Here is a 27,310-nt window from a genome sequence, read left to right as displayed (position 1 = left end):
ATTTAATCAGAATGGCACATGAATATGCATTATACAGCAGTGTTTTCGCAACAAGTTCGACTAACTACGGCCGCAATAATTTAGTCGCTGTAACATTCCTTACAATCAGCTGTTGGTGACGCTTCTGACGCATGTTTCCAGAAATGCGTGGTTCATTGGTGGTTAGTTGCAAGGCCATGTATGTTATTATAGTTGGTTTTTGCTGGGATTTTGCATAATTTGTTTTATGTGTAGATCGACTGGATACTCATTATTCACTGTGTCACTATTTATTTTTAACTGGAAATCGCATATCTTTTTATATCAACATTCATTTTGATAACAATATCATTCCAGAGGCCTAACATTGAGAGGGAGCCAGAGTGAAATTTTGATCCTCAGCCAATGCTGAAGGGTAAGGTGAGAGAAAGATTTTACTGAACTCTTCAGAAAGGAATTTCAAATGTATTGATGCATTATTCATTTTCCACTATCCAGTGTGCACTTCCTGAGGACTTAGCATAGCAATTTCAAGTCCTTACTATTTGTTTGGCTGTCTTTTTCTGCACAGCAATGAAGCAAGTAAGGTTTATATAGCTCTAGCATTGACTCAGCTGTATTTTTTTTTCTTGCAAAAGTATGTTTTTAAGATTGCGGGTTTTTTGCGGGTTCGGCTCAGCCAAAATCAGCTTGCGGGTAGTTGTGGTTGGGCAAGGGGTAGCTGCGGGGCGGGGCGGGTAATGAAATTGCAAATTTGGGGCATCTCTACTTCCCAATGTAGCACCTACCTATTTGAAGGCGAGCGATGAAATGGGATGGGTGAGTTATTGTACCCCGTAGGTATAGACACAGTTTTACTAGAAAATGTCAAATACTCGCAAATGCCGCTTTTGTTGCGTCCTCCCCCCCCCCCCCGACCCCGCATCCATCTATCCTCAACCCACACCATTGCGACGCTCCACATAGAAGAACGAATAGCGGGACACCCTCCCACGGACACAGCACGACTCCAGAGTCACGTAGCAACATAAGAAAGAACCGCCATCCGAAAACTTATCAAAAAGTATGGAACATGATCAAACCCTACTTCAATGTGTTCAAAACTATTTAAAAAGCTAGGTCAACATAGATAACTAACTTTTAAAGTAGTTGAAATAGAAGCTCAGCTTGTGATGCCGGCTCCATATCCAGAGTAATACGATAAGGCTTTCTCGATTTAGACATTGCTGGTAAAGGTGCTCTTAGCTCGCAAGCTGAGAGGCAGTTTTCTCATCTGCCCTCGAACCTGACATCCGCGATGCCAGTCTCATGTCCAAAGTATTGTCATTGCCTCTCACGAATGAATCTGCGTCCCTGACTACCTTCCTTCCATTTTCGACAAATCGCTGCACTTTTTTATAAGGCCATTATCATTCATTCACAAGCCAGCAAAGCCAAGATCTCTAAATCATCGCGCCACCGTGAAAGATCAAATCCCAAACAACCAATGGCGAGACTCAATTCTATTCATCGGAGCGAGACGACATAGACGGGGGCAGGCGACCCGCGCAGTATGGATGAAAGCCACAATCATGGTTACCTTTGGACAGTGCGGCTCTGGCCGTTCGGGTACCACCGGGGGAGACTCGACCCGCGAGCTCCGCAACTGAGAGTCCTGGCCGTCCGAGGGCGTGACCAGCACTTATGTGCACTTACGCCGCTTTGAGTCGGGACCGTCGCGCGTAACATCGATGCGCGGGGGTGTGCGTCAGAATCGTCACCAGTGCGTTAAAACTGTCTCACCATGCCGGCCCGTGAGAAACAAACGAAAGACGCGTCGGACCGTCGCGATGTGCGGGCCACCTCCAGGTCTGAGCCGGGGAGATTCAGCGCTCCTGCCGGCGAGGAGCCGACCGAGCCGAGCCGAGCCCAGACCGCACACTCGCTATCACAGTATGAAGACTTCAAAAACACCCACTGGGACGGGACACACGCAAAGCGATTCTGGACTCATGACACTGAAGGATTTACCAGCGTCAAAAATCGGACGAGCTTAAAACGTTGCAAATATTTGCAACGTATAGCGTCTGTGGCGCTCTCTATCAGGGAAACTCAGCAGCAATGCTTGAACGCTAAATGAGCCCTCAAATGTCAACGATATGCATAGGGTAAGCAAGCTTAAAAAAGCATCTTAATCTCGGGTACTAGGCTCAATAACAAAATAGCACATACCAGCGCATACAAACACGAATAACTTAAATCAGTAAAAACACACTACTGTTAACGCCAGACCCCTTGAGACCCTAATTTTTCGCGATTACTTTTAAATGCGTGAAGGAATTTCAACCAAGCTCAGGACATGGCCGTTTCAAGACAGGCCGAAACTTTTACAACTTAGATATTTTATCGCCATTTCAATATTTCAGGCACTTGTCATTGACTCGTAATGTTAAAGGTAGTGTGCCAGCTTTCTTGGACCGTATGGAGTTAATGGCCCAGATAAGGAGAACCGGATTTTTAGAACTTATCCATACCTTCAAAACTCATGGAAACGTCTTAAATTCTTCAAATTTTGAGTACCCCAGTGCGAAATTCGCCCCGACGGGTTGTCGGTCGTACCCCAACCACATTTCACACCACTATGAACAATAAATGCACACACTGAAATCGCTATTACCGATATGCTCATCCAATCAAGTTTCGATAAACCCGTTCATCATCATCTCCTGCGGTTTCGAACACGCCTGTTAGGTGGCTTCTGATGCTCGTCGAGGTCGGAATTTCCAAATACGCGTGGTGCGTCGGGCCGCGCGCTCTGACTTCGGCCAAGAAAAATGCGTCAGCTGATCATTGTCATTTCTGCCACTTGCGTGTGGTGAAATGGGGTCATAACTTATAAGACGGCTTTTTCATATCAATTATTTTACATAAAATCATATTTCAAACCATAAATAATGTTCGACAGCCAAATAAAAGAAACAATACCAATACGGGCTTACAGTTTAAGGCTTCGACATTGTGTTGTCTACGATTAGACAGCTGATAACTCATTCCCGTACGTCGTATGGTCGTAACACTATAATGACCTTTGCTTATTGTCACAAGTGCGCCGCATTCGCGATTGTTGCCCGACGCCTGTTTGCAGGTGAGCCCACTACAGTTGTTATACATATCTAAAAACCGAAAAACTTTTAGGCGAAAAAGGCACTATTCCATGCCCATTTTTGATTTTTTTTTGCGATATTAGGTACAAACAGAAGCTTCTTATCCTAGGAAAAATAAAATGGGAAATCTTTCAAAGGTGGCACACTACCTTTAAATTTCGAGCAAGATTTTCATCCGGTGTGTAGAGGCTATCACCAGTCAGTCTGTGATACGTTATGACGTCACAGCTAAGCCCCGCCTCTGTGGTCTTGGCCTGCGGCGGTTTCGGGCCGGCGCGCGGTCACTCTCGCTGTGGCGGGGAGCGGGGACGGGCGACGGGCGAGCGGTGCCGAAAGCCGGCGGAGTTGTGCGTAGCGTCTTGGCTGACAGTGCCCAGAGAGCGACATGATGACTAAGGAGTCATAAATGCTCATTGCGCATTGCTTCTACAATGCGCATTGAGCATCCACCACTCAATGCGCATCCACCACTCATGTTCGCTGATATATTTTTTTTTTTATAAGCTGCAAATGACGGGCAGATGGCATATAACTGACATAAGGTTAGGAAATATTCACCTGTATTTTAAGCCTATGGCGTTGCAGATAATATCAAATAATAATAAGTTAATTGCCTGAGCTTCACATCATACGGCTCGCTCGTATTTCAAACAGATACCCTACATCGAAAATCGTATTTGTTAGGAATCGTTAACGTTTGTTCGAAGCACGACTGAGTAGTAGGTTGAGGAGTGATGGTCCTCTTGGTCCTATATACAAGAGTCAACAAGAGCCTAACATTTACTTGACCGTCTGCTGCAATTGACTCATAGCACGTGAAGCGTCAGCGAAATTCATAGTCCTTCACAGATGGCAGGGGTGTCGTTTGTACAGAGGTCGCTGATGGGCACGGGTCAATGCCGCAGTCGTGGGCGGAGCCTAATGTCATATGACGTAGAAAGCCTCTATCCAGGATGGAAAAACAGTTAACATTACGAGTCAATGACAAGTGCTGAAATATTGAAATGGCGATAAAATATCTAAATTGTAAAAGTTTCGGCCCGTCTTGAAACGGCCATGTCCTGAGCTTGGTTGAAATTCCTTCACGCATTTAAAAGTAATCGCGAAAAATTAGGGTCTCAAGGGGTCTGGCGTTAACAGTAGAGCACTCGTCATAGGTAAAACACATCAGAACAGCACTACGTCTGTATCAAAACAGACGCGAAATCCGGTGCATCCATATTTGACCCGAGCGGCGGCATGGCAGAGCAGAAATCAACCGTTCGCCGCCAGTCACTAGCAGATCTGCGGGCCTCTCGACACCAACTGGCTCGGATAGTGTCACCAACCACGTGACTAGACTGACATTCCTACCTCCTTTTCCCTTCCCACCTACAGCACCCACTGTCGCCTACCTGGCGCGGCTTCCTCCCGGCGCACCGACGCCAGCGCTACAGGCGGACTTCCACTGAACTAGAGCTTCACGCGGCCGTCGCTAGTGTTTCTTGCGTAGCTGCTCGGCCATTTTGAGGACGGCGGGCGCGAAGTGCTTTGGCTCGGGGTGGAGGCGCACGCCGGGGACGGTGAACACGCTGGCAGTGTCCGGCAGGCTGGACAGCAGCGCCGGCAGGTCGCCGAAGTAGCGGTGGCGCCGAGCCGCGTCCGCCGCCGCCCGCCGCTCCGGCGCCAGCTGAAGGAGAGGTAGGGTACGGTCAAACGGGGTAGACACTAGACAGGGTACGACGCAGACCAGGACGGGTTTACACGAATACCAGTCGCAGAGGCCAAGGAAGGGGAAATTATGTTGTTGTTGCATAACTTCCTACCCCAAATCAAATCCAGTAGCAGGAGCTTCAGTAGCTATAAATGACGCTCAGCGTCCTGTCTAAAGGTAGGTTAAACCGTATCCTGGTCTGAGTATGAGTACGAGTAAACAAAGCACGACAAGGTACTAGTTATGAAGAAAGTTTAGGCATTATAAAAAAGGAATCGTCATAATAAGAACATGTGAAATACGTGTTTTTAAAATGTTGATGGCTCGTAGGAATACCATTACTCAGAACTCTCACGCGTCACTCACAGCATGCATCAAATCACTTGAAAACACTCAGGACTCAGCACTCAGCAGTCTGAACGACAACCGTTCTCTCTCCCTCCTCCCTCCTCTATTCCATCTCTCCCCTCCCTCCCTCGCCACTCACATGCAGCAGCCGGTTGGCCAGTGACTCGGCGTGAGGCATCTCGGCCATCCTCGGGAACACGTCGGCCAGCCGGCGCGCCCGGTACCGTCCCAGCCTCTCCGGTTTGTAGTTGGGTAGAGCGGTGAGCGCCGGCCACACACGCGGGTCCGGCGTGCCCATCACTCGGAATATCTTGTCGAGCTGATCGGAGACGTCACGCACGCCCGGGAAACAGGGCACGCCGGCGATCATCTCTACGAGGATACAGCCGACGCCCCACATGTCCAGAGATGTGGTGTACTCTGTGGAAAGGAGAGGGGGTCGGTAAGACATTGTACATTTGGGAATAAATCAGTAAACGACGCACAGGACACGGATCTCCTCTGATGAAAAAAAAAACAACAAACAGGGAATGAGCAAACAACGAACAAAAGGAGACGGAACACGGAACCCCTCTGACGGAAAGAGAGGGAAATGAGTGAAGCGATGCACGCTTTGGCACACAAGATAAGAGCCGGGTCTGAGCTCCACTACGACAGAGGTCGCCCCGGTAGTGTACTGAGGGATTCGGACAGCGCAGCGGGGGACTGGCATCAGTGAGAAGCCAAAATAGCTGAGAGTGGACCGTTCTGGCCCACTCACAGTGACTGCCAATGTTTGCTTCTAGAATTGAAGTTAAAGAATAAGATACGTTTTGTGTAGATATCAGGTACTTTTCATTTCTACGCCTCGTGGCATGATAAACGGGCCTCATCTGTCATAACACATTCAACGCACCCAAAGCCAGCCCAACGCATCATACGCGTCAGCAGTTCATTCTGCATCACTCAGCGTCGCTTCCATCTGTGATTTCCCTTCCGACCACCCGACTACCCCATCCCAGAGGAACGTCGAGTAGGAACTGCGCGGCGCGCGCCGCACCCCACCATCACAACAGAGCCCATCGTGGCGTTAACGACCCCCGAGACACGCCTGAGGCTCGACTGAGACCAGGTGGGTAGGTCTAGACTGAGGGGCTCACGGAGTGTCGGGAGGTGCAGCGACTGTGTGCGGGGTCAAGAAAAAGCGTTTTTAGGTACACAGTAGTCGGTTAAAATAAAAGAAAAAAAAAAGACGTGCGGACCGACCTACATAAAAAGATTAAGACGATCTACGAAGCGTCAATAAAATAAACCAATTAAATGACTCCTAACCGGATATGATACTGTCAAATTCAGATACCGGCGGATAAAATCACAACTTGACATTTGAATAAACCGGTAATCATTCGAGAAGTAATCACAAAGAAACTGCAAAGAAGCTGTTGAGTTTTTAAGGAGTTCGTGCGACATAAACAGATGCTCATGTTGTTATATCATACTGCAAACAAAGTCTGTCATCCAATGCCGGTAGGGAGATACCCCGAAGGAGGGGGAGAGAGAGAGAGAAGCAATACCGGGGAAGGGAGGGGCAGGGGTGTTCCATCCACACCTAAATCCGCACACAAAAGGGTTCCCAAATGAAGATAAACGTTCCTCAACCACACAGTCATACATCATACTTATACGCATGTTGAATCTAAAACACATCCTAAATAAATTCTTTCCAAACATAGCTCTCCGACACAATCATATAAACCTCTACCCACCGACGCGAGTCTTTCAACGTCAGACAAAGTCCCTCACCCACAGACACACTATTTCAAACCGGTAAGAGAATTATTATTCATGTGCCCCTAAATGATCACCCATTCATGACAGGCTTCTTTTGTCTAGTGTGGTCCCTATGTTTTAGATTTAGCCACAGATCCCGCAGAGCCTGCCCCATGGACCCCATATCTTCCCCACATCCCATATCTCCCTCCACGGACCCCAGATCTCACCTGTGGACCCGAGCAGCACGTCGGGCGGACGGTACCACAAGGTGACCACCTCGTGTGAGTACGTGTGACTCGGTACTGACTTGGCCCGCGCCAGACCTGTAGGGGAGGGGCGGTAAGACGGTCAGACGAGCGGTGAGGGCATTGTCGCAGCGCATATCGTAGGTATGGTAGGGGACGGATGGTCTGGTTAAAAGTGGAGAGAGATAAGCGAGCAACAATGGCGGCTATTGTGAAGATCGCACTGTACACCACAGGAGGCATTAAATAAATAAGACATATAGAAAGGCATATTGAAAAACTTATTGAAATCCAAGAACAGTAACAAACATGGCCTTCACACCGATTACTAGGCTGCAGGACCTAGAACTAAAATAAAAAACACCCATTACAGCATCAGTATCTACCCTCTCACCTCATTCAAAACGGGCCAACTTTCCCCTCCCCAGCCCCACTCTCTTATCCCACTCTCTTACCGAAGTCGGCCAGCTTGAGCTCTCCGATCTGCGATATGAGCAGGTTCTGAGGTTTCAGGTCTCGGTGAAGGATGCGCCGCTCGTGGCAGTAGCTGAGGCCGCGCAGCAGTTGGTACAGAAACAGCTGCACGTTTCGACCGTGTAGACCGCCCGGGTGCTTCTCCAGGTACTGAGAGAGGTCGGTGTGCTGGAGACGGAGAGGGGCGAGTGGTTAGCGTATGTCAAGGGGTTAGTGGGTTAGTGGGCTTGTGGTGGGTGGTTAGTCCAGGTCAGATCAAGGGGTACTGGGGAGGAATGCACAGCCAGAACAAAGGGATAACATTGAGGCTAACGAGAAGTAACAATGAGCAGTGCAGTACAGTTCAATCAGTGGTTATATGTTATCAAATTCATCATCTATCCGGCGGTTACATTACAACACGGCAATCAGATACATAAGCACGCCGCTGAATTGAAACAGACCGCTGATTTTGGACGGCCGCCACCACACAGCATGGGGACTGTCATAACTCATCCCATCAACTCAGACGACGGAGAATTCTATCCTCATCCGCCCGCCACCATAACTGATCTAAGAACACTACCACCGGTGCCAGAGCAGATCGGAACTGCTAGCACATAAATAATACGGCGTGGAACACTAAATCGTTCATCAGCTGTCATCAATGATGTGTGGGGCTGATTCGCTGCCAGCGCAGCGCCGAATGAAAACAGCGTGGATGCTCCCGGCGGAAGCGGGGCTACGGTCTGTCATGAGACGAGAGCGGATATGACGTCGAAGAGTAGTGTTTAAATCTGGAGTGGCCTTACACCCGTATTTTTTACCGCCTCAGCGCAACCCAGCTATTGGTAGATGCCCGCCAGCAATTCATTAAGTTACAAGGACCAGCGAACTTTTATAAATCAGATGCAGTTACAAATTGTGATCCTCGAAGGCGATTATCGTTTTCAGAAACAATAAGGATACTCTCAAAACAAATAAAACAATAGTTTAAGGTACTAATGCAAACCATAGCCAGTCACTAATCCACTTGCTAATCATAGTTAGCGTTAGCAGCGATTGACTAATACCTTGCTTGTCTCCAATACAATGAGCAACTCTATTCTAACTAGCTTGTGAACGAAAACAATAGCTGAAAGTCATATTTTCCCGACCCACGGCCAGCCCCCAGCCCCATACGCACCACATATTCAAAGACGAACGTGAGCGCGCTCCTGGTGTGTATAATGTCGTGCAGGATGACAATGTTGGCGTGTTTGAGCTCCTTGAGCAGACTGGCCTCGCGGATAGCGGTGAAGGGCGCTCCCTCCTCCTCTTGGAGGCGAATCTCCTTCAGCGCCACCGTCTGCTGAGTCAGGCTGGGGAAGGAGGGAGATAAGTGTCAGTGGAAGGTTTGTACAGCGTATGACATAGGGCGGATGACAGATGGTGCTGGGACTGACATTGCACGGAGGGGAGGGGGAGACAAGTGTCAGTGGAGGGGTCAGGGGTGGGTGGTAGTTCATACAAGGTCTGACATATGGCGGACGGCAGCGGGTACACAGTCTCATAATACATAATACACGGCCACATGTATTACACTGGAGGAGCCGCAGGTCAGGACAAATGGTAAGCCGTGCTCCACAGATAAACACTTAAACTGAAATCAAACGAGCAAAGTGAGTCCTACAGGCAGACACTGGATGAAAAAAGAGTCTCGAATCAATTTTTTGATTCGAGACTAACGGCATTTTGTTTTTGGATCATGTAGCCCAAAAACAAAATGCCGTTGCTTTCAACACCACCACATAAAATAAACATGACCAAAAACACACATAATATTCGCTTTAATAATAGTACCATTTAGTAAAGCTACAAGGACAGATGCCCAACATAGACAAACCTCGCTCGGCAACGTCGCCGTCCTCTGTAAAAATCCCTTTCCTTTTTCTCCGCCGCGTTAAAATTCCTGCGCCGTTCCATCTCATCAGTTTGCCAGTTGGGCCGTTCACTATACGTCCCCATATCATTTAGTGGCTCCCATATTCCAGTCGTCTCGTCCTTCCATACCCAGCCAATGGCCCCGGCTTTGGTTTCTCATTCGCCCGGCAGCCGAGCGTAGCAACAAAGACGGGAAACTTTCCGCTAAAAACACCCAGATTCTGCAAAACTCGCAGCCTTTTTCTGCACTCGCCAGACAAGTCTGACAGCGACACACACTCACGTCCCCTTCCCCATTGTTGCCGAGGTATCACCCCTCGTCCCCTCCCCTCTCCCTGCCTCCGTATCGCCGCCGAGTCGATACCCCTCTCTCTCTCTCTCCGGCTGGTCACCGCTGCCACACACCAGCTCACGTTCCTACCGAGACTCTAGCCTTGGTGCTGTCACTGGCATGGAGACAGTGGCACAAGCGGTCCCCCAGGAGTCGGCATGGACCCAGTGGCGCGTCCCCATTACAGGGAACAATGGTCGACCGGGCCAGCGCGCTGGCACCTGCATACAGACGGCGGAGTGAGGAAAGAAGTGAAGGAAAGGGGGGTAAGGTGGAAAGTGAGAGATGAGAGGAGAGAAGAGAGGGGTTAAAATTCAAGAGGCAAGAAAAGCGACAGGAGCTGCTGGAAGAGAAGAGACGAGAAAGAAGAGAAAAAGAAAGAATAACGGAGGCCTGAGCAGAGGCGAAATGTTGACTGCCTTTGAAGCTACAATTCGGTGTCTTTTGCTTTTCGGTATGCCTTTCTAGTAAAGGAAATATTCTAGCTAAAAGATCACCAAAAGCAGTAGCATACCAAGCCTCTTGTCCAACGAACCGGCTCCTCTGTCTAAGATAAAATTTTACAAAAAAGACATGATGAAAGCCTCGGTGAAAGAAAACGGATGAGCCGCTGTCGGTGTCATATTGGATTTCCTCACATCATCAATCACAATAAATTCCGGCGGCGCCGCGGCCAGGTAGCTACCAACTGAAACCGCCCAATCAATACATCTTCAAAGGTTTCGATCCGCGGTAAGCCGGCAGCAATCACACCCCAATCCATCATAGCGGTCGCTGGGTCGAAACGAATCAGCATCGGTCAGTCACTGAGCCGGAAGGCCCCTCCCCGGGAAGGCAGACGGGTGAGATCAGCCAGGGGAGGCTCCGGGAGGCACGAGATAGACGATCTCCGCTCCGTGGGGAGAGGGCGGAGCGGCAGAGGGGCCGGTCGATAAGGCGCGAAGGGTGTTTTGAATGGCAAATGACTCCTAATTTTGTCTGCCGAGGCGCCGGCGTAATATTAAACCGGGCCCGTGCGGCCTGACTGATGTCTGGCCGTTGACCCACGCGGCGCTAAAATGGTGCTAATGTGGACGGAAAGCTGAGTTACAGAGAAGGAATGGCATCCTTTGATACTTTGAGCTGGCACGGACCAAAGGTTACTCTGTTTTATCTTATGCAGTTCAATGAATGATGTAATAGCGTTTCAGATCGGCTTTGCTAGCAAATTGGACAATCTTTGAGTCACTAACAAATGAGTTACAGAACTATTTCATTGTAAAAGGTCAAATAATACAAAATAATTCACTTTGAAATCAGCATTGGTTTATGCATAGTGTGTTCTAATAGAAACCTCGAGCCTAAGAGCGCCGAGAACAAACATGCCATACTCCGAGCCCGCACAACACAACTCTACGAGCAATCACATACCGGCCATCAGTTATGCCACTTCATAGCACATTACCGTGATAACCATTCTCGCGAGCGAGCGATGTTCACGGGGGCGGCAGCGGGGGGGGGGGGCGGTAGAGACGGGGTCGGGAGCGGGCGCGGGGGCGGGGGCGGCGCCGGCAGCGCCTCTGATGTGATTATGGTTCGCTCTGACCGCGTTACCCGGCCGAGTAATCACATAACGGCGCCCCGATCGTGCTATGATTGCCCAGACATAGGGCGGGAGAGAGCAGAGGCGAGCACAAAACACAGACCAGGGATGGAGGGACGGGGTACCAAAAAACACTCGCCCAGAACAAGCATGCCACAGCCCCAGGGGAAATGTATGCATGTTTATCCAAAATGCCACAGGAGAGGACTGTCGGGAGCGCGAATGGAATACACGCTTAATGAGATGCCTGGATCGAATGCACAGCACAGCCATACCCATTACAGCTTAACTGTTGGCCGAAGAAAACGCCGCTTACTGGTCCGCTGCGCATAATTAACTTTTCAAACGAGCTGCGAATCGAACAACAGCGGCTACTCAATGCACATTGGGGAGTTGAGGTAACGGCTTTAGGGAGAGCTAGCCAAAACATTATTTACGGGTAGGGAGGCAGTTCGATTTCAATAATCATCGGTAGCACGCCGCATTTCACTGTTAACAACAATACAACCACGAGTGAGAAGGCGATAGGGTTCATAAATCAACTTATCAGACCGCAGGGAAATCGAGAACAGAAGGCTAAAATATGAACGAAATAAACAAGACAAAGAGCGTTGATGGCGGTCGGTCGTCATAAGGAACAATTCAGACGATTGCAAAAGACAGAAGACGAAAAGGAAGAATGGCGACGAAAGAGATGCTGACTATTGACTAAATATTTAGAGGAGTCACCATCAAAATGTTTGGGCGCAAATGAATACAAAAGAAAGGGTAATAATACTCTTTCCAGTAATGGATGCATTGTGCATATTCAGAGAGACCAAAATTGTCTATGGGTCATTCAATGCAGCCCACGTATCATCGACTGATGAGTCGTGTACTGAAGAGTCCTGAAGTACTGCAGAGCAACGCATAAAATCTCAGTCCACACCATATCCTGCCCACTCACGCACAAACTCACTTGCTATAGCCTTTGTAGACGGTGGCGTATGAGCCTTCTCCGAGCATATCCTGTTTTATGTAGGCCTCTTGTCTCCCGAATGGCGAGTCCCCCTGAAACACATACAGAGTGCATTCAAACAGAGTACTGGAACGCCCATAGCCAAAACACACGTCACTCTCATTCAGCCTACAGGATGTGTATGCATCTGAGCTTCACGGTTTGAGAGGTCAGTCGTGCAGAGTTTACCAGTCGGTTTACCATCCAACTTCCGGTCATCCCTCTCCCACTGACACCCCTCATGACACAGTGACTGGTGCGGGCGGGACGTGACGGGTGTCCACGGCCTGTCACAGGTATGACAGGTGTGTCCTCCATCCGACACAGGTGTGACAGGTGTCTGCTGACCCGACACAGGTGTGACAGGTGTCCTCCATCCGACACAGGTGTGACAGGTGTCTGCTGACCCGACACAGGTGTGACAGGTGCGTGTGTCCGTCCTGGCGGCTGGCCAGTCGGACCCGCCGCTCCCGGGACAGCCACGCGGTGGCAGTCGGCGCTAAGAGTGTCGCGTCGCCCCATCGCGCGAAAATAGCCCAGCCATGCGAGCTCTGATAGCGCGCGCTGTAAACTGGCACTAACGTCCGGGGAGGGACCCACTTCCGCGTGCCGAAACGCCCTCCTCCCAAAACATATACGCTGCCGATTATATCAGAACAGTTACATACACTAATATAAACAGTTTAACGATTTAATTATGCCTAACGAAAATGTTTAATGAGTGTTGAAGCTCTTAAACATCAAAGAAGACGTAATCGCCATGACAAGTGATGAATCGAGAGGCAATAAAAAATGGGATGACAATCAAAAAGCAAAATACAAACTATCAAGTAATATCAGATACCTAACTAACTAAAAAAAAAAAAAAACATCCAAGGTGCATAGAAAGACTCGCACATCTAACTCCATTGAGGCCTGCATGAAATCTGGCCTTCAACCAGCAAATAGAATAAACTTCTCCCAGATCCCCACAGACCGATATTCTACGCCCATTCAGTCACCCCCTGTGGGGACGCCCCCCCCCCTCCGGAAGTCGTGTTGACGTCACCTCCGTCCCCCGCCACGCACCGCCGCCCATCGACCCGTTCCGGCAGCAGATTTATCAGCCCAGCCTCACACACGCGCCGGATCAACGCCCCAAATCACCATGCGGTCATTTATCTTACACGAAAAACCCATCACACAGAGAGGTGTTTCCCGGTGCCGTTTTGCCTTTTACGACACTGAGTTGGGTTGGTAGAAGGATTTTAGAGGCACCCAAAGCCAGCCTACGCCTTTAGGTGCTTTGCTCAGCCAAGCATTGTACTGAAAATAGGGTAAGGTCTAGGAAGCAGCTCATATTCGGCGTAATGCAGCTCGCTCCATTCTTATTTGGGTTGTCGTTTTTAGCCCAGCATAATGTGTTGTGAATGTGCTGCCATATTTTGTAAACGTTGGTCCCTTTTACGTAATTCGGACTAAGCAACTGCGACACAAACATCAGTTTTCCTCCATTATAAGCACATACCCTAGCCCCAATACGCACGAATGTAATCAAAATAAAGGCCACATTGAATCTTCATGACATACGCACGCACAAGTCGCCCTTTCTAAAATTGCTTAAAGTTACAGCAGCTCACCCATCTATTCTACTTACCCCAAACCAAACTCATCACTTCTCACTCCCCCCGTCCCTCCTGTTCCCAGACTCACCCCAAACGCCGAGTAACGTTTCGAGACGCGGCTGTCCTGACTGAGCAGACACTCCGATTTGGGTCGGGGCGGTCGCTTGTGTCGTAGTACAACTCTGGCCTCGCTGCGGCCCTGTTCGTCCAGTAGACGGCTGTCGGAGGAGGCCGACATGGGGGGACGGCCGACCGAGTCGCCGCCGGCCAGTCGCTCCCAGCCTGTAGACAGGGTAGAGCTCTCAGGTCAGATCATAGGTCATAGTATGACAAGACTGCCTGCCCCACACATCGCAATGTTTGCGTTTTCGGACGTTCGAACGACATTGGCCATCGATTACAGCACATGAATAGAAAAAGTATTTATCGTTTTGTTTCAGCGTTTATCTTCTTAACATACAAACGTTAGCATACCTAGTTTAGACCAATTCCGGTACAGTACATGCTATAAAGACAGCTTTCTAGACCCTTATCTAATCAAATTATCACGATCTTTTTTGCTTTCATTCCCGCCCCGAACGCACCTCTGAAATCCATTGCCCATCTCTGACCCTCCCCCTCCTCAGTCTCTTACCGCGGTGCAGCGACCCGTCCTTGGGTATGTTGCCGTTGGGCTCCAAACGATCCAGACACTCCTCCGAGTAGCCGTTGGAGCGACGGTGACCCGTCTCAGTAGACTCGCACCCGCCGCCCTCGGCCCGCGTGCCCAGGTCTACTGCGTCGGTGCTCTTGGAGATGGCTGTGGGAGACGGACGGGCGAGCGGTTAGAGCGGGGTCGGAGAGATGTGGCGAGCAAGGTGGCAATAATGGAGCCATCCTGTGTTACCACGGTGTGACTGGGTTTCACCGATAATGTAGGTATTGCATGCAGGACAGCTGCACATCAGACATGTCTTTAACGAATGATTATCTCAAACTCAACCGCAGTGTCTCCGTCAGATTCGAGGTTATCGTGCCAGTCCGGAGAGCATTGTATGGAAAAAGAATTATCCAGCTATTTGACTTAAGTAATCAAAATGAACTTATTTTACTACTTATTACGGCAAGCATTGCGTACCATCAAGCAGCACTGGACGTTGTCAACTGGACACATGTGTGACAACTTTACATCCTTAAAGGAAGCAAAGGAGCAAAGGAATAAAAAGCTCCTCTCCTGTTTGGGGGCTTTACTGCTCGTGGCGCAGTATGATTTCACCTTTCTAAGAAACACGAATATCTAAATGGCATTTATTAGAATCGAACTGGCGATTAGGAATCATTACAATGCAACGATGTAACGGTTCAGTGAAATGGCAGCCAGCCACGCAGCAAGTAGCCACTTTTCCATGGCGAATGTCATTGGTCAATAAAGCGAAGTGACCCTTGATGCTGTGATCGATACAAAATATTGAAGTCAGCGGGCGGAGCAAGACACCGTGCTAATACAGAAGTGATGTTCTACCTTCGAGGACTGATCCACTTCATAGCACTTCAAAGCAAGCGCAAAGGGCCGGACGGGTATTGAAAGGATCAAATGAATAATGTCGCCACAGCATTTGGTGAAGGAGTTGCCAGCGACTTGCCAGCCTCAATATTTCTCCTCCAGCATTCTTCTGTCACTCACACATCCACAATTGAAAGTCCCCAGGGTGGACACCAGACAAAGAGGCCCTGAAGCTAGCAATCAAACACACAATTGGCTTGTTGAATCAGTAATCAAAACGAAATTGCCTTTCAACGGCGGTGGCGGGGTCGTAATAATACCTTCAGGTTCTGACGGAGAGATGACGCGACGAAATGCGAGAGCAAAACCACTCTGGGATCAGCTTGTAGTGCCGAATGTTGAACAAGAATTAGCTGAGGTAAAGGCTTGAGGCTTGAAACCTTTTGAAACCTGGAGGCCTCGAGGTTGAAAGGTTTGTGATCCTTTTATTGAGTTCGTCCGCTGAAGAACCATGAACCGTCGCTGAAGAAATAATTTCGGGAAAATATAGCTGAATATGAATGATTATGTAGCACATGACCGACCTTGCCGCGGGGTTGCATTCAGCAACAGCATTATAACAGCTTACCGCTAATCAGGTCGAAACCAGACGCAGACGTTGAAAATCCACACTAGCCAGCCAGTCACCAGTCGCCACCGCAAGCACCATCCAGTGTTCGATCACAAAAGCTCTGAGCCAGTTATCAGTCGCTCGATACACCTCAACGCCACACACACACACCGTCGACCACCACACGGCCGCTGATACGAGTATAGCGCGGTACGTGTGGCACACTTGCCCGAGTCGACTGCACTGAAACGAGGAAGTGTTAGCGCGTCTAATCCATACCATAACAGCGCTGAGTCATTTACTGGCCGTACAGCAATGGAGTCAGTAGTTCATTCCTTCCACCTCAGTAGTTCATCATCGGCAGTGTTTTCCTCGTTCTATGACAGCCTCGTTGACAAAACTAACGAGACACTTGCCGGCCAAATGCAGCGTCAGCGTTCATTATGTCCGCCACACTTGACAAAAGTGGATTAGTTGGAGCCGTACAAGTGGAATAGAGTGGATCGGAGAAGGACACGCCTCCGGAACGGGTGGAAACGCCACCAGCGGAATGGGAGGCGAACAGCTGATTCAGATAAGGGAAACTGACACTTATGATTCAACTGCACACAGCTGCAAAATCGGCTTACTGGTCTCATCCATTCTATTTCAGCTTAGCACCTAAAAAGGCGGTGAGTGCTGGCGAAACAATACCCGTATACGCCAGATATGCCAACGCTTCAATCGCCACCCAGTTTGTTTGCTTGTATGGATTTAATGGCGTGACGATTGCGAAGTCATTGCTCGCCAGGCAGTGTTCCCCATGGTCGAAGCAACTGGCCGCCGATAACCCAACAGCTGCTCGGTTCCGGGTGGTCTCAGTATTCCGGCGAGCTGGTCGCTCTGATGGCTTCGGACTCGATGTCAAAGCGGCCCTACAACTGCACGAACACAGGTCAACGGGTCCGTCCCCAACTGTAGACACATTAGAGTTAATCTCCTATTGAATTATCCCCTGCATTGCGTGCTTCTGCAAACGCATCAGTCCTAAGAGTGTAAATCAAAGAGTTCTTGAAGTATGCAAATCAACGAGGGCCATGGGTGAAAGCATCTTGCATTATTGAACTCCAAAGCACGTAATGTCAAAGCAGGTAGTAAGCATCTTGCATTAATGAACTCCAAAGCACGTGATACCCCAGCAGGTAATAAGAAGGCGGGTTTCAAAGACGCAGGCAGACAATGCAAGTTGCATGGTGCATGGACACTGGAGGGGGCATCATCCGTTACTGACGGGGATAACAAGTTACCAACTCGCTGGTTAGCTTCACGGAGATTCTGAGCGTGTCGTTTCTGACCCAGATGTGTGCTCCTAGGACAGACCACGCTGCATGCATTGGCCTCAATCGCCCGTCAGTTTGTTGAGTCAACTGCCATAAAAGATTCCACCAGATCCCCATATATTTTACCGTATCGTCCACCAAACTAGGTCACACCGTTCAGATAAATCTGAGCTCAAACAACGCTCGACTGATGCCCCTCTCATCAAACAACGCACGGCTGCCCCTCCCCTCGAAAAGACGCACAGGCGGCAGCAACCGAGGCGGGTCGTCACATTCACTCACAGTAACCGTCAGGCCATGGCGACGCGTAACTTTCATTTCCCAGTGGCGAGCCGGCGAGCCCTGGCGACGGAAACTGGCGTGGAAGTTCGGAAATAACCCCGGCCGGCGGAGCGGCGCCGGCCGACCGCAGCCCGGCCTGAGCGGCCGCCGCTGCAGCGGGCCGGCGCACTATGGTTGGAAACGGCCTCACGGATGGCCGTGGGCAATTTCGGAATTTATGTATATTTGGGGTGTCATTCTGTTGGAAATTGATGAAATGTTTTGAATTGGGCAGAAAAAATTATTTAGTTGCGCATTTAGTCTCCATTATTGTACGTGGAATCGGGAGTTTCTGATAGTGGCTTTTTTGGTGCGCCGTCAAAGGTTTAAACAACCGCGCTGTTGATAGCATGTGGATTACCTCCATGACGTTGTAAAACTGGATTATTATATATCAAAATAATCCTTGTTATGTTGGCTATCGAGTGGAGTGACTCTTTTTCCCATGCGTGTTCAAAATCAGGAACGGCATTGCATGCTGTTTGCAGTGTCACCACAGCAATATTTGCAAAATTACGTTTATGTTTCATTGGACATACAAAAAGTTCTCCATCGACCTCCATTGAGCTTTTTGGCAGAATAAATCTCTGTTCAATTCTGGGTAAGGGGAACGTAAAAGCAGACTGCGCACTTGTGCGCAAAATCGTCCGTGAAGCTTCATCTCCCGAGGCGTACCTACCCGTCGCTTCGTTAGCACCAGGTCGGCTCGTCAGTCTTGCAATCGCTTATCCTTATAAATGATGGTAAGAAGCAGGTTTGCGGAGTCGTGGTGGCGCCAAATCCGACTCCGACTACGACTCCGACTCCTGACTCGTTGCCATGACTCCGGCCGACTCTGTCTCCGACTCCGGACCCCTGCCAGTGTTTCGGAGTCGTGATGGAGCTGTTCCGATTCGGACCGACTCCGACTTCCACTGCGGGCTCCTGACCGACCCCGACTCCGACTCCGACTCCTGGCTCGTTGCTACGACTCTGGGCGACTCTGACTCCGACTCTGACTTCGACTCCGCACCCCTCGTAAGAAGTAACTGCTCGCCCCTGCACCTGGAGTATGGATATTGTGCAAACGTGTATGGATATCCTGGAGTATGGATATGGATATCCACCGACAGAGCAGACATACAGACATGCTGTAAACGCCATTACACTGCCAATACCATGGCAAATCAAATAGCTATCTATGGTTTTTGATAATCGTTCTACATTTTCCAAAATCTTGAACTGAATGTTGGCAATTTCTCGTGACTACTTCACGACCATGATGCATGCATTTCTGAAATTGATCTTTTTCAACCAGCCACGTACTCGTATGATAAAATGAATGTCACCATCGTGTTCTACGCCCAAAAGTACCCATAAAACATGTGTCATGCATGGGCTGCGAATAGGTACCAGTTTTAATTTTCGGGGTTATGTGCTTACCTGATTGACCTGACTTTGACCCTGGCCAGTGGCCTATGTTTGACTGACCCCTACATTGATCTGACACTCTTTTAGCACTTATATGAAGGGTTGTGACAGTTGTGACAGTTGTGACAGATTGTTTAGGGCCAACTGATGACTGAATTTATTTAGGACCAACTGATGACGATATAATCGAAACGCGAAACGCGAGGCAACGATTGCGAGGTTCTAAAGTCCATGCTACTGAAAGCCCGATTTCAAGTGTTTGACCTGACCTTGACCCGACCTGTGACCTCGAAATTCAACTTTAAAGTATTCATGTGAGTCGTCTCGTCGCGTTCTTCTTTCGTTTGCCGCGCCTCGTGCGTTTCGCTGCGCCTATTTGTTCGCGAGTTATCGGCTGGGGGCGTTGAACGCCCCCCCCCCCCCGGCAAACGGCGGATGGGGAAATACCCCAGCAACTGCCGGGTTAATCTGACGCATGTTTTGTCATTTGATCGTCATTTTATTTCTTACTTTTTTGCCCAATCTAAAAAAAATCATAAATACTCTTTCTCCAAATTTTTGACCCTTTATGACCAATAGTAAGACACTGTGCGTCACTACGTTGATATTTCTCGCCCTAAAGCATAACAACAATATCCATTCAGTAATAGCAGTATTCAAAACATGTTCAAAATGCCTAGTGATATCGATAACATAACGAAAGACATAGGCGACTTATAGCATACTTGCAATGATGACGTCACACACGCGTGACGTGACGTGACCTCGTCATTTCTGAGTTACTGTATGATGCACGAAAGACACTGGTATATCTATGCAAAGTTTCATCGCAGTCGGTCTACGCATTAACAAGTTATGGGCAAAACATTTTTTCGCGTTGACCCCCGGCCATCCGTGAGGCCGTTTCCAACCATAGTGCGGCGAGGCAGTCTTGAGACATGAGCCGGTGAGCTTGATGAAACGGAGAGACATTGAGGCATGGGCGACGCCGTGACGCCTAGTGGAATGGTGAGACAGTCTGAGACATGGGTAGGGACGCTTGATGGAAAGGGGAGACAAGAAGACATTGGCGAGACAGTAGAAGACGTGAGAAGCGGTCAGGACATGAATGATACGAAAGGTAGAGAAAGGAGGCGGTGATATGAGTGACACCCGGTGTTTGCGGCGAGGCAACCTCGAGAGAGGGATAGAAATCTATGTAGTGGCACCGGTGGAGAGGGATGAAAGAAAAGGAAAAATATACGAAAACTCACAAAATACAGATGTTGGCCTAATCCCAGTCCCTATGCAGGTGTGTCCACTCAGTGACTCCGCAGCCAGGGAGGAAGACGGCGGTTGGGCAAAGGGCACCATGACGGCGGACGAGTCACTAAGACAGCTCATCAAAATACTTCGTCCGGAAAATCGCTCATAACCTGTTCCGTCGACCCGAACCAGCCCGCTGGCCGGAGCTGAGCAGGATGGGAGTGACGAGCCAACAGGTAGCACTCGGCCGGACCCGTCATGCCGCGTACTTCTACACGCTTCTGGTCACGTCAAAAGTACCAGAGAGAAGTGCGGGGTCAAATCCGGCTTCAGAAAGCAGCCGTGGCCGTCATTACGACAGTCGAGACACTCAAATTATACAGAGGTGGTTGCATTCACTTTCCCTTACCCTCTTTCAGCGATGATCTCAGGCATGAAAGCCGCATCATCTTGAATCGATCTACAAGTCACGATAATCGCCGGAGAGAACCAGGCGGCGTATCGTACATCACTCGGACGCGATCGGTGTACAAAGTCCACCTCCGCAGGGCGCCGATGGTACTATGCCCGACTCTGGCGTCCCTCCCGAGCGCCCATCCGTCCGTCCGACCCGCCGGGCGGGCGGGGATGGCGGTATCGGGGGCGGGGACGGGGGGCGGTGCCGGCAGTGTGCCGCTCTGTCGCCTGCCCGGCACTGATCCGACCGCCGAGCCAGACCGCCAAATTTCTCCCGGATGTTAGTCACGGCTTACGTGCGGCCCGTCCTGGGCCTCACGGGCCCGGTCGAACCCAAACAGCTGAGGGCCCGGAAGAGACGACAACGGTCGGCCGCAAACATTGCCACCTTCGGCTGACTTAGGTATGTACCGCCGAAGGAACAGGGCGGAGTCGTGACTGAATCGGTGGGGCCGTGACCAGACTGAACAAACGGGAGGAGCTGTTCACTATGTCCATTGAGTGTTCACCAAACCACGCTGGATATGGGTACAAAACGAGTAAACAAGAGAGCATGGAAACCGCACCCCCGGCCTCAGCACGCGATTCATCATAGGGCCTGCATTGCAAAACCAGTGCACTGGTTTTGCACTGCTCCACTGCACCACGGCTGAACCAGCATGATTGTGCGACATCCAGGGATGTAGTTGGTACGAGGGCATCCCACCTCTTCTTGTATCATGTTACAGTGGTCCTTTTCCCGCCCTCAGCTAACATTATTTGTCTTAGCGCGGCAAACCGTGTGTTAAAAATAAATCTAAAAATAAAGAAGCTCTTTTGAAGCAGGTGATCAAAGTTTGCATGCAGATTACGCCGACATTTCGCGAATGTGCATGCATTTTAACCTGTATCAGTCTTTTGATGTCCTGACACTTCATTAAAATCGTATCATGTGCGCAGATACGGTTTCCATGATCGCCAGTCACGGACAAGAAAATTTAAATGCGTGGAACAAGGAATCGATGCATTATTTTGTCCAACCCTCCTGTTGCCGGTCAATGGCTTTTGGAAATATATGATCAACTTCGCAGTTGTAGAATTATGCTTTTGGAATCCACCGTACGAACTAGCCTTGGGATTCACCGAATGATCCCGTACAGTAACACAAAGAAGTCAGGTACATAGAGCCCAGACCTAAACCCTGCATAGATCTGGGAAATCCACAACGACACACTTTACTCGATAAAGCTGGAAGTTCCATTGGGGAATCACCAAATCAAAGAACCATAGCCCATTGACTCAACAAAGCGTTCAATAGGCACTGAAAACAATACCGAGTGCATTGGAACAATGGGCAGTCAGACAGGGTGCGGAAACCACCCCGTGTGAACAATCCAGGAACCAACGCAGGCCAAGGCAGCCTTCCTGGCCCTCTCACGCTTCCTAAAATGACTTATTGCAACAGCCGATGCTTGCAAAAACGGACAACGCAGTAAAGCTTGCATCTAAGAACGACCATCACCAAGAGCGGATCATCAGTATTCACGACCAAACGTTCACAAAGCGCAAACATTATAAACGTGACGGTAATGCTAACATCATCCCTTCATCGTCCAACCTATTCGGCTCTCTCTCTCTCTCTCTCTCTCTCTCTCTCTCTCTCTCTCTCTCTCTCTCTCTCTCTCTCTCTCTCTCTCTCTCTCTCTCTCTCTCTCTCTCTCTCTCCCCTCGCTCCCTCTATCTTGCTCCCTCTTTCTCTGCTCAATGTTCTTTTATGTTCTGTCGTTCTCTCCTATTCTCTTCTACCCCCTCACCTCTTCTCTCGCTCCTCCCTGAGCCCCTCTATCCAACCGGGCTGCAGCCTCCACCTCCCCAGGCAGCGCCCTCACTCCGTGGCCGCCGCCTTTGACCCGGTGCCTTACTCCGCCCGCCCGCCCGCTCCAGCCGGGCTCCAGCCAGCCCACACCTTGGCACCGGCGCCTGGGCTCGGCTCGGCAGACGCCCGGCCAGGCTCGCCGCCCACTTCGCATGCATATTGCATCCGCGACAGCCTCCCCCGGGGGAGAAGAGCGACGGCAGTCGGCCGGTGGACGCAACACACGGACCGGGACGGCCGGGGGAGGAGCTCGGCACCTGCGACACTGAGCCTGACACGGGTGTGGGATTGTGCCCCAGCCGTGGAGTGTTTTGGAACATAAAGCAGCTGAGATTACATCAAAGAAGAATGTCTAACTAGCCTGAATCGTGGATCGTGGATGCAGCGCGGATCGATCCGAAACTAGGACAGTAAATAAACAACAGCGGGAAATATAAGTCAGCATTTAACCGACCCCGAACCAGACTCTGGAGGTGCAGTCTGGGAGAAATGATCCGCTATCAAAAACACTAACGCTCCGTTCAAGACGGCGCGGCACGTCGGTTGAATTGACGGCGCCGGCAGTCGTTCAGCGGACGATAAATAGTGCAGCAGTCGCCCTAACGAGCGTGCCGGCGTGGCTGATCAGAGCACTCCCGGAATTCAGCCATCGCAGATCGCTCACAGCCAGTCACGCGAGTAACGACGGCCGCTCGGCCGGGCGTGCGGCGCCCGGCGCGACGCGCTCCTGGCGCCGCCGGGACCGGCTGGGACTCTGGAGGGCTCCCCGGCCCACTTGGCTAGCGAACCAACCCGCTTAGACCCGTAACAACCGTCCCACTAACAGCTGAGACCCAGCGAAATGTGTTTTATACAGGAATACAAACTCTAGTGAATGGCTACTAAATGTTATAAAAAGATGATTATGTCTCAAAAATAAAAAGAAAGCTTCAAATTAGTCGCGCATTGCCAAGAAACACGAGATAAAGGAATAAAATCAAAGCCGAGAAAGAGCTTAAAAATGCAATGTCATGATTCAACAGAAAGAGCACTCAAACAAAGCACACGGTCCATGATTACGGAAAAAAGCATCGCAATATATTGATTTTTGCTCTACAAAGCTGCTCTCCATTCTCCTTTGGTCATTCCTCATCATCAAGAATGAAGAGACACATCACCGACGACCTGGGAATCTCTAAACACTCTCCAAGTCCCTCCCCACCTTCTCTCATCTTTCTCTCCATTTCCCTCCCATCCCTCACCCCCCCCCCCCCGACTCGGGGAGTCCGGCAGTGCCGTCGGTCTCCGGTCCGTCTACCGTTCGGCAGCGGCGGCCGACCGGACGACAGATCATCAGTTACACCCCTCCCCTCCTATCATCGGTCTCAGGCCCATGGTGAGCAGAGTGGTTACGGCGAGCAGGCGAGCGCCGCGACCAACACAGGGCACACCACGGCGTCAGGCACACCGGGGAGGTGTATGGATAGCGATATTATAAATAAACTAATGCCGCGCTCTGCCGACAAAAGTTGACTGGTTCGTTAGTAGTTCCCGGCCAGCGGAGCTCTTGCCAAGTCATTATAGAACGCCCAGCGTCACGTTTGGCAGATGGAAGGTTCCGAAAACAATGTCGCCCGGGCTTAACCACCATCCACTTACTGAAATACGATGAAATAGCTATCTCCGCGACGAAATTACAGACAGAGTTTCTTGCCGTCAACAAAACAGATCCAATTCTGCGGGCGATTACATTGAAATAGGCTGGCTGGGAAGAATCTCCGACGAACCCACTCTCCCTCGTTCTACGAGATCGGTCTGCGAGCGTTCTGCGGCTAACGAACGCGTCTGGCGCGTGGAGCTCTACCAGACAGCTGATGACTGTGAGAACCAGCCATCGGTCGGACGGGAGGCGATGAACGGCCGCCACTCACCCCGGGAGGGCATGGCCGAGACACCGAGACCCACAGTAACGGCAGCTGATCCCAGCGGAGGGCTCCGGTTACTGAGAACTCACACTCACAGATGGAAGAGTGTATCTCACTAGCTCCAGCCTCCAGCAGTTCATTTGTTCATTTGCCTCACAGTGGTTTCGAACATGAATCTATGATGATTAATGGTGTTATGGGAACAACATAACGCTCTCTTGTAGGTAAAACTGCACGGCAAATGAGCATCGCTAGTAGCGAAAAATGTACTCACTGAGGCGGCCGAAGCTGGAGCTGATCCGTCGTTTCATTTTCTGCACTTTGCTCATTTGGTTGGGCTTCTTCTCTCTCATCATAACACCTGAAACAGTGACCACTGGTCAGAGGTGGAAATATGATATTGTTTCTTTATTGGAGCTGTAAGGTGCACTGACTACAAAGGTAATTTTGCACTCATGTGAAATTTGGAAACATGACAGTGAAAATTGATCCAGTAGGGTAGATATGAATGATACGAAAACCTGTTATGATGGTGCTACACACTACTTCCCTGCATGTTTGAAACTTTTAATAAAAATAAAAACAGACTTCATACATATGTTCACAGACTTCACAGATGTATGCGTCAGGATTTGGCTAAATGATTAGGAGCATCCATTCCAGAAAACAAGAATAACCTCAATTCAAATGATCCATTCAGAACAATTTTATCAAAATAATTATGGGTCATAACTCATAGCAAAATTTACCACATCTACATATACTGAACTTGATAAATGTATGGCATTTACAAGAAACTCACCTTCCTTTGACAATCCAGCTGATGGGAGACTATCCATCTTTGGATTTGAGTTGTATGTATTGTTCATCTTTACTTGCAGCCTATAAGATTCAGTTTTGGTGACAGATCTACACAATTCAATAGGTACTCAAAGTCAAGTGAGATTTCATCCAGATTGGAGATTGCTGACCTGAAAAAGCAGCAAGACCATTTAGAAATTGCAGCTAACACCACCATTGCCTGAACCATCCGAAGTTTTAATTTCATTGCAAATGCAAGCTGACTCAGCTGAGGCTGCAAAAAGTAAAGTGAGAAAGGTTTAAATTCTGCTCATATAAAAGGTTAGTGTGCTCATTGACTATTAACTTGAATTTATGTATCTCTTAACAACAAGAACACAATAACAATTGACTGATGAAAAAAATAAAGAAAATTTGGGCAAATAATTTCAGCAGCATGCCTAACTAACATTTCATTCAACAGGATATCAAAATTATCAATATCACTTCTTCAAACTTTCAATGAGCTGGAATCTAGCTGAATGTCCACATTTCTACTAAGATGTAAGCAAGGCTAGAAATGTAGTATCAAAAGACCCATCAGCCCACAAGGCCAAGCATTATCATAGCCACTTCACGCAGAGGAGCAACGTCAGACATTTTTCAGGGAAACTAGAACTGAGAATATCTTGAACTTCACCCAGTTATGACTTGAAAATGACATACATACTTTACCTATAATGTTGTTATAATGCTTAACTATGCTCTTGCTAGGCTACAGATGAAATTTGAAAAATCCCCTGATTCCGAAATGGAAATGGTCTCTTGTTAAAACGAATCCAAATTATGAGAAGACTGAATTAAAAAAAATGTGCACTTCAATCTACATGGCTTACATTGCTTACAAAATTAATTAGGTAACCATTCATAACAACGGTCAGTTGAGCTGAAATCCGAAGATGAAACACTGGTTCTAGGCTGATTTCAACGATCAAGTCGCGATTTTATACGACAGTGCTTACCTCCAGCGACAGTGGCAATTATTCCATTGTCATGTATGACTTGTCAGTTACAATAATGGCTAAATCCCACAAAATATCCACCGACCACCACCACCCCAACTCAACACCACGACGCGCCACCCTCGCGTTTTCTCGGCGCATTGGAAACTTCCGAAAGGTTTCTTGTTTTCGCGCAAGTTGAGAGAAATTATCACGCTATACTGCTGCCAGAAAGTAACACAAGGTTTGCTGTCAATAGTTAAAACACTATCCTTTAGAATTGTGTTTTTAAATTGAAAAACAAATCTGAGTTCCCTGACAGTTTGGCAAAAGCTGCTGAAATCACTACAACTTGTAATCAGACTTGCTGGTATATAGGGCCTTGGACTTGCCACATGCGATCGATGGCTTATGTCCGTCACATGTCCGTGTGGAACTCAGTTGGCAGCAGTTTAATACTCTGCGGTACAGTATAACTTCAGGCGTAACTACTAGCGACATCTATTGGATGGGAATTGAAATCAGCATGAGAGCTATGCGGTGCAGTATCACTTCAGGCGTAACTACTAGCGACATCTATTGACAAATGCGGAAAGGAGCAGAAGAAATCGTCACCGCGGAAAATCACACTGCCTCTATTCAACGAAGGAAAAGCACATGAAAGGGTGTGATAGTGACTTAGCAACTGTGCTTGATGGAGGTGAAGTAAAACGCCTGTATGAAGATGAATGTGCAACGTTTAGCAGCGCGACCTGTTACGTGTCGGTACCTATATCTATCTACTTCAAAAGCCCAGCGAGGAAGACATGAGTTAGACTGGTGAGTGGATGGTTGTGAAGTTCGGTTGGCCGTCTGAACCACTTAGCTAGGCGCTTC

At 49.2% G+C, this 27,310-nt stretch overlaps 1 protein-coding gene across 1 annotated transcript; it reads right to left on the bottom strand.

Moving 5' to 3' along the window:
• Positions 1-1,466: 1,466 nt before the first annotated feature.
• On the bottom strand, positions 1,467-26,599 carry LOC122384504 (cyclin-dependent kinase 14-like). The gene is made up of 12 exons (XM_043372009.1): positions 26,456-26,599; positions 25,456-25,624; positions 24,928-25,014; positions 14,685-14,849; positions 14,139-14,332; positions 12,408-12,499; positions 8,800-8,974; positions 7,616-7,802; positions 7,143-7,238; positions 5,303-5,583; positions 4,265-4,791; positions 1,467-2,235 (listed from the first exon to the last, which is right to left on the bottom strand). Exons 2-11 carry the CDS (start codon positions 25,520-25,522, stop codon positions 4,597-4,599), a joined length of 1,539 nt encoding a protein of 512 aa, XP_043227944.1. The 5' UTR covers positions 25,523-25,624; positions 26,456-26,599; the 3' UTR covers positions 1,467-2,235; positions 4,265-4,596.
• Positions 26,600-27,310: the final 711 nt, after the last annotated feature.

The sequence above is a fragment of the Amphibalanus amphitrite genome, unplaced genomic scaffold (genome assembly GCF_019059575.1).
Source record: "Amphibalanus amphitrite isolate SeventyFive unplaced genomic scaffold, NRLGWU_Aamphi_draft 000192F_arrow, whole genome shotgun sequence".
Taxonomy (NCBI): Eukaryota; Metazoa; Arthropoda; class Thecostraca; order Balanomorpha; family Balanidae; genus Amphibalanus; species Amphibalanus amphitrite.
The sequence above is the reverse complement of the archived record's forward strand: the minus strand, read 5'-3'. Positions and strand labels throughout refer to the sequence as shown.

What these genes read in the sequence shown, in the direction of transcription:
- LOC122384504 (XM_043372009.1), bottom strand. Translation starts at nt 25,522, where the DNA reads ATGAACAATACATACAACTCAAATCCAAAGATGGATAGTCTCCCATCA. An exon ending in AACGTTACTCGGCGTTTGGG is followed by an intron (nt 12,500 to 14,138) that starts GTGAGTCTGGGA and finishes TATGTGTTTCAG; the next exon opens with GGGGACTCGCCATTCGGGAG. An exon ending in CGTGCTGCTCGGGTCCACAG is followed by an intron (nt 5,584 to 7,142) that starts GTGAGATCTGGG and finishes TCCTTTCCACAG; the next exon opens with AGTACACCACATCTCTGGAC.